The 10,725-nt window shown below is 32.2% G+C and overlaps 1 protein-coding gene across 2 annotated transcripts; it reads right to left on the bottom strand.

The window, feature by feature from the left end:
* Positions 1-2,624: 2,624 nt before the first annotated feature.
* Positions 2,625-10,500, bottom strand: LOC106061240 (telomerase reverse transcriptase-like). Of its 2 annotated transcripts, XM_056042014.1 has the most exons (5): positions 10,380-10,500; positions 9,144-9,234; positions 6,548-6,613; positions 6,318-6,381; positions 2,625-5,615 (listed from the first exon to the last, which is right to left on the bottom strand). In XM_056042014.1, the coding sequence occupies exons 2-5, from the start codon at positions 9,157-9,159 to the stop codon at positions 3,560-3,562; spliced, it is 2,202 nt and encodes a 733-aa protein (XP_055897989.1). In that variant the 5' UTR covers positions 9,160-9,234; positions 10,380-10,500; the 3' UTR covers positions 2,625-3,559. The 2 variants fall into 2 exon arrangements, with proteins under 2 accessions (XP_055897989.1, XP_055897996.1); XM_056042021.1 differs by lacking the exons at positions 6,318-6,381; positions 6,548-6,613; positions 9,144-9,234; positions 10,380-10,500 and adding an exon at positions 6,169-6,306.
* Between the last annotated feature and the right edge of the window lie 225 nt (positions 10,501-10,725).

The raw sequence follows: 10,725 nt of genomic DNA on the forward strand, positions 1-10,725 counted from the left end.
GATCATATTCAAGTGCTTAACTTTAAATACTAAAATAGGGCTATGCGAATATTTTTTTTTTTAGTAAACTGTGCTTGGCTATGCAAAATACAAAGAATATTAGTAGTTTTGTAGCTGGATAAATGATTCCTATCATTGCTTGAGCACCATCTGTACAAATATTTATATACTACAACTGTCTACAACCTGTTTTGATAATACCCAGCCAGCAAAGCTACCTGTTCAGGCCTGAGCTGAGTTAGGAGCCCGCACGGGAAACCGGATAATCGTGCGGGGCAGTTTTATCATTTCCTACCCCGTCATGCGCCCAATCATAACCCCCCTTAGATGAATGGGGCCCTTAAGTAGCAGGGGATAGAGAGATTCCCCCCATTGTTTCACTGCTGGGCGTCGGCTGGCGGTCTGAATTTTTGCAGTTAAGGTCCCACCACCTACCCCCTTCTCGTCCTACTGGCAACGAGTGCCCTCCCCGCCTCGCTCTTATCTCGGACGAGACCGTCAGCCAAGAAACTCGTTGCGTAATGAAATTCAAGGGGAGACAAAAAAAAGAGCTCACTATAATTGGTTCAGATAGTCTCCCATTTCATTATAAACACACAATACACTCATTAAATGTTGTTGTTTTTTTAATTTAAACTTTTATTGCTTCGTTTTTTTTTTTTGTTTTTTTTTACATTAAAATATTTTGTTTTAATAGACCGGTATTTATATACATAGATATGAAATAAAAACAAGTGTTTTATTGTTATACAATATATAAGGATGATTCTTCTGATATAATATTTTATTTACATATATAATGAAAACTAAATTTTTGATATTTTAAATTTATCATAAAAATTTTCTACGAGCAATATAAAAACTGATGTAAACGCTGCATACAATAACTGTACCCTGATAGCAAAACTTTTGGCCCGGTACCCAACTGGGCCTGCCCATACTAACCACATGGGCCCCAATTGGGAAATGAACGGCCCTTAGGGCTTAGTCTGGGCTCAGTCAGTGGGCCCAGAAAATCCCCTTGTGAAATCAGTGTGGGACCAGTAAGGGGAAGGACTTGGGGCCCATATGGTTAGCATGGGCTTGCCCAGTTGGGGCCCTTACTGGGCCCAAAATCTTTGCTATCAGGGTTAAAATTTAATCATTAATACCAAAAAAAATTATCATAATTTAAGTAAATCTTCAATTTGTTTCTCATATATGAAAAAAAAAAACAGTGGGAAGTTGTTGTTTTTTTTACAATTTTCGTTTGTAAAATGTATTCGATTTTTCAATTAAGTCAATTTTTAAATGAAAAAAAAGCAACAAAAAAAACAACAAACAAACTGCATATTCTTTCCTTTATATTCAATGATCAATAATTTTAAAGTACCAGTAGTGCAAAGTTTTGATGGAGACATAATAATTATTTAAATTACTGTTTTCAGGTATTTTATGAAATAAAAACACATATTGCATAAAAAGCACATACATTGTGAATATATATATAAATGCTGAATTTCAATAACTTTCATTATTCTAGTCCTTTTAAAAAGGATACTACGTTTTGAAGAGACCCAATTCTGATTATTTTATGCTTTTATACTGGTTCCTTACATTTTATAAATCTTGACTAAAAATTTATGAAGTATGCAGGTCCTATGGAACACTAAGTTCAATGTAACAGAGTTTGGGAATCCAGTGTTATAAAATGCCTTATGAATATAAAATACTCAATTAGCCTACATCGAATGTAACACTTACTTTAATATTAGCAATTACTTTAATATTAAAATTTTGAAATTTCACCTGAAGAATTATATGTTTATTAGGCTAAACATAGTTAAAGATCTCTTGACATTTTTCTTCTAGATTTTTTAAATTCCTAAGTCTTAAGTATATCAGTAAAATCAAACTCTTACATTTAAATTTTCATACCTAGTATTTAAATAAATGATATAATCATCAATTAGAAAAATAAGCACATTTGCTAAGTTGCTTATACTCCTTAATTTGATTTGTTTCAAGACCTTAAGCTTATGAGCTAGTTCTCAATAATACAGAGGCATAGCAAGGTAACCGTGGGTCTGAGTTCAAGAATGTATTGATGGGCCCCAACTTCAATAAGACAAATTTCGTATGTGCCATAAAAAAAATGAGTAGTCTGTATAAGAGGCATAGCTATAGGGTGGGGGGGGGTCCAAATTTGAAAGTCCGAAATGAATGTCCTAATTTTTGTTTACACTAAATATTACATCACTGCCATGTAATCCTGCTTTCTCATGGAGTCTAAAATACTAGACAGAATTGATCTAGATGATGTTATAGATGTCTTTGCTGCACAGAAAGCACGACATGAAGTGATATAATTGAGATTTGTCACATGTGTCTGGACTTTTGGCTCACAAGTTCTTATTTCCATAAGTGTTTTGGTGACGAGAAATGCCCACAGAGAGGGCAAAATTGAATTAACTTAATCTCTTTGATTAACAGTTACTTATCTACCCTAAGTGCATGCTTCTAAGTCCAAATAAAGAGTTAGCAACACTCAATTACAAAACAGGCTACAAAAACCTTATATTACACACAAACTGACACATAAATTGCCACATGCACACTCAAATAAATCAAAATGATACAAATAATAAATGAAAATAAAGTTTATTTTTGTCATCTTTTAGAGGTGCTGATGATATTAATCTCATATACAACTAATAAATAGCATAATTTGCTTTTTGCTGTTTAAGTGTGCCAAACTGTTAATGTGCATATTATATCAAGGTATTGTGCAGATTAACTAAGGTAATTCATTAATGTAACAAAAGTTGTTTCATTTTTTCATAATAAGTAGAAAATGTGCAAATTACCTACTAGGCAATAACCCTAACTCCTTACTATAGCTTAACCACTTATCTTAATCCCTACTCCTAACACTAATCCTTATGCCTAACCCTAACTTCAACTTTAATGGTACAGAAGCCATTAATGTGAACATCACTGATAAAATGTGAAGCATGCATGTTAATGGAGTCATATGTTAAGTTGCAGATTAGCTATGTAATCTGCACATGAATAGATTTCAAGCTTTAACATAAACATATATATATGAACATTACTACATTTAAAATCAAAACCATACATTTTAAGAAGACCAAAAAGTAGCTGTTGCATAATCAGTGAGCACAAATTTTAGATCTAATTCTTTACATTATTTTTTTAAAATATTTTTAATAACGTATATATGAAATAAAAATTGAGTCTAACCTGAGTATGCATTTTTTGTTAGAATAAGGAGGAGGCTTAGCTTTTGAGTTACCAACCTTAACATATGAAAAAACAAGATGACAAAGGGGGTTTGCATTTGCACAAACAGGATCAAAACTGATAATTTTGTAAAAGTTTAAGTAATAATATTATTTAATAAATTATATTGTGTTTTTGTAATGTATACAGAAAAATTAGGTATTTGGAATACTTAAAACAGTGGTTTAACTTAAATTGAAAAAAATAATTAAGAAGCTCTATACTGAGTTATATACATTCCAACAACGAGATTAAATTACACAACTTACAAATGCTATTACTTTAATTGAATCTCTTTGAATATCTTAGGTAATAAAACTCTGAGATCACATGCAAATTTCTGTCCATGTATACATTGTTCCAGATGTTGAATTATTGGACTGTACAAATGGCCATGCTGTTTTAATTTATGCAGAAAAGTTGCTTTACAAATGTTTTTGACACTTTTCAAAGGCAATGGAAACAAATATCTTTTAGTAGTTACATTTCTTTCTTTAGTCAAATCATTCCGATTGAATTTCCGCATTTTCCCTGAGATAAATATCATCACTTGTCGAGGCAATGAGTCAACAATATCTAGTAAAAAGGCTGGATTTGAAGAAATGCTGTTTTTTTTGGGCAACTGTTTGACAAGGCAGTGAAACTTGACAGCAGAAACAGCAAAAACTGTCATTAAATTGTAAGTTATTGTGTCTATCCTATTGATGTCTCTATCAAAAAGTATGCTTAAGCACTTCAGGCGTATATAAAAAAACATTTTCTTTTTCAAACTGAGACCCACATTTTTTGTCATGCTCCATGATATAGTGTCTTTGGTTTGAATGCTTTTATAGTTTGAGAAATCATTGAAGACTTCTAAAGTCTTTGTATTGAATCCTAAACCACAAAAACTTAAAAGTCCATTCTCTGGAAGAACAGGAGCTTTCCCAAATACTGGATGAATGTAGTCAAAATTAACACAAGTTTTCATCAAGTTGATTTTACAGTTGAATTGTGGGAAACCCTCTAAAAATAATTTTAGAATGGCTTTAGCCTTCAATTTATTTTGAGTGACAAACAAAATATCGTCCACCATTCTTACACAGAAATCATTATTGTCAATGATGTCAGCAAGTACTGTTCTATCTAGATGACCATAGTAGGCACCACACAGAATTGAGGAGAGTGAAGATCCTTGAGCTATTCCTAGAGTTTGAACATAATGATGTTTGCCAATCTTTACCACATTACAAAATAATAAGCTTCTTAGTTTTTCCATTAAGACATTCTTACTAACAAAGTAGGAGCCAATGTTCTCAACATTTGAACCTGATTGTTTATTATTTTCTGACTCTTTCTGTTTGTTCATTTCTGGCAGCTTAGTCAGCGTTTCAAAATAAACAGTCTTGACTAAACCATTTCTTTTAATGAGCTTTTTATATTTATAAATGTCATAGTTTGTTTTTGTGAAGAGGTTCTTCAATATACTATACAATAAACAAACATTAATTGTGTCAAAACATTTTTCTATATCTACTTTCACAAAATATATTTTCTGAACATTGACTTCCTTAATCTGACTGACAAATGTTTTCCACTGAATGTAAATATCCTCCACACTCATAACTGTCAACCCGAATGTTTCAGGAGAATTTTGTTTTTCAAAAGTCAAGACTTGCAATAGAGTCCTGAGATGATGATTGATAGAAATACCTTGCTTAGCTTTTGACATGTTAACAATGGTGCGCAGACCTGACTTCTTCAAAAGAAAGCGAGCTTGAGAAACACCCAGACAATGTCCAGATATTCTTTTAGCCTGGACCCATTCAGCTGACACTTTCTTTAAATGGCATAAATTTTTGTACTTACTGGTTGCAAATTGAATTAAGCACTTCCATGTTTTCTTTCGAAAAAAGAAAAGTCTATTTTTATACATTTCTGATTCTGTAACATAAAAAAATGATCGAATTAAGGGTCCAACAATTCTAACTACAATGTAGTTTATTGCTTTTTCAAGTTTTATCTGTTGTTGTTTTAACTCCAGAGACTTCATCCAAATGATTTTTGTTGTTTTGATGCCTTGAACCATTTGTTGAACAGAAATACTATCCCGTGAGTTCATGGAGAGAAGATCTTTAATATAGCTCAAAAAAATATTGAAGTTGCGACGGGTCCCCATGGACTGAACAGGTAAGATCTTGATAAGAATGGAGCGGACAAATAAATATACTTTGTTTGCACTAGTGAAGTCACTTGTCAACTCATGCTGTAAAATTTTCTTTTTAATTAATCGTTTCTTTTTATCAAGACAGCTAGGACAATAGCTTAATACAAGTGACCAGTAAGGACATTTTCTGAAAAATAAAAAATTTTAAGAAAAAACAAAAAAGTAACCTTTATCTTCAATATATGTACTGTATATATATAAATCAAATTTTATCTTTGTAACTACATGTCAGACAACAGAGATTAATATTATTACATTTTTATAATAAACAAAATACTGGTATTGACCGTATAGATGTCCAAGTATAGTTCGAGATGACCGCATCCCTTTTATGAACCATGTGACCCAGGAAAGGATTTTATCCCGTGGCCAGGATGAGAAATTGGCTCTTCACCAACCCCTCTGTCCATGTCCTCCTAGCTCTGATATGAGTTCCTCCTCTCATGCGAGGCCGAGTCCACAGGGGTAGGGGGTTTCATATGCCTATATGTGCCACCGCACCTGTGAGGGGGCCATCACCACTCATATGGCCCCCCTTGGGGAACAGAGCAGTGGGTTTTGGACTGGTTAGCATTTACAAAGAAATATGTTTCCCTTAAACTGTCTATAGAGTAGAGGATGGAGAGATTTTTTTTTTTCATTGTCAGCACAATAAAGAAGAATCTTTTTTTTTTCCTTACCACAATGGGGTTGACACTTTGAGAATTTAGACCTAAAATTGAGCCATCAACCTTTGTTAGACAGCAAAGTACATTTCCACAGATAAGCTTTTGTTTTTTAATTGTAGGAAAACATGTCAAAAGGCACCCTAAGTCCAGATTGTGTTTACCTATGTTTTTTTAGCATTTCATCCATAAAAGGCAAAACATCATTGTTTGGATGTTCAGAAAAGTCTGAAAAAAAAAAAGAAGAAAAAAAATGCAAAAATCAAGTACTGCAAACAAGATTTTAGGGTGAGGGGAGGGGCTAAATTAATATTTAGAAAATAACAAAATACCAAAGAATACATTGTGAAATGTAAAAATGTATAATAAAAGTGTTAGAAAGCTGTATACTTACAATCAGTAGACAACTTCTCCAATTTGGAAGTAGATAAAAATAGAACTCTAGTATATACATTTCCATCTGAAAGAAAAAAAAAACAATGTCAACATAAAATCTTTAAATGTAAACATGCAAAACCTTAATGATATGTTAATAAGTTATAGCGGAGTGTATTTTTTCAGTTAAGGCATATTACTACATGAAGTTTTCTGCAATGGTTTATGGGTCAATCTATAAAAATTTCATATCAGATCTACAATAAATTTATTTGGTTTTCTACTTTGGATCATATGTCCACCTTATTATCATTTAGGGCCCTATTTACATAAACGAGGCTTCCTGAAATTCGAAAATGAGTGAATACATGCAAAATAAGTTAGTATTACTTGTAAAGGATGTTATGTCAACCTGTTTAGGTACTTTTTGTTGTTCCTAAACTGATTAGCGATAAGTGGTCATTTTCAAGGACATAAGGTGACTTATATAGTTAGCACAATGTTGTACACAGTATAACAAGAATAGACATAGACAAACTGGTTATCCTGAATCTCTATGTCCAGACTCTAACATGTTATCATTTATACATGATCAACAAGAACAGAACAACATCAGTTTACTATTTTTAGATACTTAGATACAAAGATTATGATTACTAAGAAATGTCCTTCTTTACTGTTATTGAAAAGATCTAGTCAATGTTTAACCATGCTCACATCTGCAGTAATTTAAGTTTCATATCTGAACATTAAAAATAAAACTGCAGAAAATCATAAATGCTGCAGCAAAGTCTTCGATAGCAAACTTAATTTCAAAAGAAACATAGGTAAGAAGGCTAGAAAGATGTTTAAAATAGAGAAGTAGCCTCTGGGCCAGGATTTTGAGATTTTACCATCACAAAGGAGATAAAAGATAATGTTTACAAAAACAAACACTGCTTTTTTTCCCTGGCAATCAAATTACTGAAATATATTGATCTTTCTGATGTAAACATTTCACTTAACATTTGAATGACACTAGTGTGAATGCAGGTTTTATTGCTATAGCTATAATGTATTTTTAAGGCACAAATTGTAAGACAAATTTTCATATGGATACCAAAAACAATTTTTATTTGCAATTTGGACCCGCCAGTTTAGAGCCTGCAGATTGGATAAGGTTTGACCCTTCACTTGTCTCCATGGCGACGGCTGATCAATTTCAGCATTAGCTCTAAGTCCTGACATACACAGTCCTTACACTAGACCCCAAGAGGCAGAGGGTGAACTTACTCCAGTTACCAGAGAACAACAAGAGAAGGTTGCTGTGCACTTTACCCATCCCTCAACCTGTATGATGACATACATGCACCACGCATAGCATAAGGTTTATTTCCAGAGCTTTGCAAGAGAGGATTCGAACCTCTTAAGCCCTATTTCAAAGGGAGTTTGATGATGATGTTATTTTACTTCCATTTCCTACAAATTATTTACATTTACAAGTGTGATGCTGAATTTTTTTATTATTACCAGATATTACAACAAAGTAAAAGTATAGAAACAGATATTACAATTCAGCTTCTCACTATTCCTTATTATTTTAATATGTTCATATTTTATGCTTGAAAATAAATTTTTAAAAAAGGCTTAATTTAGAATATGATTTTAAAAAAAATAAAAAAATTATGGCTTTTATATAGTGCTACTTTCATGATTATAACATGCTCAGAGTGCTATGGCCCAATCTCATTTGTCAGTAAACGATTTGTCGTGTGAATGATTTGTCATGAACCAACTATCGGTGAACAAGTTGTTGGTGAACCAGTTGTCGGTGAGCGGTATGTCGGGTGAATGAATAGTCACGTGAACGAAGGTGAAGGAAATGTCTGGTGAACAAATAGTAGCATGAACGAATTGTCGTGTCCCCGGTTTAAACAAGGTCACCAACCAATAAATACCAGGTGTGACCAAATAATGAAGCAGAGATAGGAGACAAGTAAGACTCAGTTTAAAGAGTAATCACTCTTGAATGAAAAAAAGATTTAAAGAGAGTAATTTTTTTTTACTAATATCTATATTTTTTATGCATTGCCTACAAGTGGTTGTAAAGTGTCTGCAGGAGGTTAATGGTGTCTGCAAGATGCAAGAAGGTAAAACACTGACTCAATTTAACCTGAATTATAATTTTTACTAAGTGAGGGAATCTTATCTGACATAAAATGTCATATGGCACATTTAACTATTTTCATTTTTTCCTAAGTAGAACTATTTCTAAACTTAAAAAGAAAAAGTAAACTATGCTGTAATCGTGTCTGCAAGTGGCATTTTACTATATGTCCAGTCATTGTATTCTGGGGCACCTACATGTTATTGATACAAACTGTGAATGAGATACTAATCTGACATAAAAATCTGATATAAAAGCTTGAAAAGCAACAATCATACCTGGTACAAGTAAATCTGCAGGCAAAAGACAGAAGAGTGTGTACAAACATTTTACAATCAAAATTTTTAAATATATCAATTCTGTTTTACTCTTCTCATAAATTATCGGCTAATGAAAAGCAAATTTAACACTGCACCTTATAAAATTATGATTCCATTAAAAAATATTTCTAGGAAATAAGTAACTTTACCTGTTTTGAATACCATCTTGTATAGAACATATTAAGTAGAATCTGTTTCATATACCGGTATTACACTGTAAGCCTCTTCGAAAACACGAAACTGAAAATAAAACAAAATCTAAATTACCGGTACATTTGTAAAATAGCACTCATTGACATAATTAAGTATTAAGAGATCTCTTAAAGAGGCAAAGGGATTCTCATAAAATTTCATACACAGGCTCTTTATCACTTAGTAAAGGTACTTTCTAAGATGTATACATACAGAATTGAGTCACAGCCTGAACAACAAAAGTAGCAAAAAATGCAAGCTTTCTATTTTATTTTTATAATTTCGCCATAAGGTTGCATTCTTTAAATAAAAAATAAATAAAAATAGTAGATATTTTCTTTTTCACAAAGTCGATTTTTTTTAAAATTTGCCTTGCATCATTTCTGCTTCCTTTTAGGCACAAGTAAAAAAAAAAAATAAAAACTTAACCTAACAGCATCAAAAAGATCTCAGATACATTTCTTTGTTGTTTACTTTGTAGCACTATTTCTCTACATTCAAAAAGGCTCAAATAAATTATTTCAATTAAAAAATAAAACTAGTTAAATACATCCTTTTATTTAGAGAGCACAATGCCAATACAATTTTGTGTGAGGAAAGGGAATGGGGCACTCCATGGGGCCTTCAGAAAAACATTTTTTCCCTCTAGGCCTGAGACTGATGGCCTAAAGAAATGTTTGCAGTGTCTAATAACATACATTGTTCATAAAATTAACCAAAAGTGCTATATCTACTGATCTGTTCAATCAATTCCACTTGGATGATGCTAAGGGGCTGTCATTGTAATAAAAAAAAGAATTGAAAAGTGTGAAAGTGTTTGTGAGTTGGGGAGGGGGGGCAACAAAGAGTATATATTAAATATTGAACTGAGAAGATAAGTCAAAGATTAATCAGTAGCACTAACTTTTTTGTTGGGTGTGTGGGGGGAGGGAAGGATATAGGCTAAGTGTAGAGGGTGAGGACGTGTTATAAAGTGGGTTGTTCTAATGAAATAAAAAGTCTGTCAGAGAAATATGATATCATATGGCATATGCAGGGGCGCCGGGCCAGGGTGAAAAAAACAAACTTTACAGTAGTAACAAAGTTTACAAAGGTTTCAGTCAGAAAAAGAGAGAAATAATAAACAATAAAATGTCTTAGAAAAATCAACGGGCGTAGCAAGTTTATAATGCTGGTATTATTCTAGTATATACATGATGCAAATCTAGTCTATATCTATGTCTAGATTCTAGATCTACTAGAATTTTCAGTGAGTTGCTGTTGTCTCTATGTCTATATGAAGTATATCTCTATATGTTGTTTACGTTAGTATAGTTAGAATTTTTAATTTTTGAAGTCACAGTGAAAATAAAATCGAGGATAAAAAAGAAAGAGATTAATTTCTATTCATTTAGATATAGATATAGATCTAAAATCTAATCTAAGAAGAGCGTGTTACAATTTTATTTTATTTATTACAGTCTAAATATTTAATGTCATATTAAAAACGAATAATTTAGCTGTCCAGATCTAGATCTACTTGTTTTGTTTTTAAATTTT

This window comes from Biomphalaria glabrata, chromosome 1 (assembly GCF_947242115.1).
Source record: "Biomphalaria glabrata chromosome 1, xgBioGlab47.1, whole genome shotgun sequence".
Taxonomy (NCBI): Eukaryota; Metazoa; Mollusca; class Gastropoda; family Planorbidae; genus Biomphalaria; species Biomphalaria glabrata.

Bases quoted from the DNA above. Each gene is read 5' to 3' on its own strand.
- LOC106061240 (XM_056042014.1), bottom strand. The intron at 6,382-6,547 runs GTAAGTATACAG...TTTTTTTTTCAG, and splicing joins GGAGAAGTTGTCTACTGATT to ACTTTTCTGAACATCCAAAC. The intron at 5,616-6,317 runs GTAAACACAATC...TTTATTTTTCAG, and splicing joins GAAATGCTAAAAAAACATAG to AAAATGTCCTTACTGGTCAC.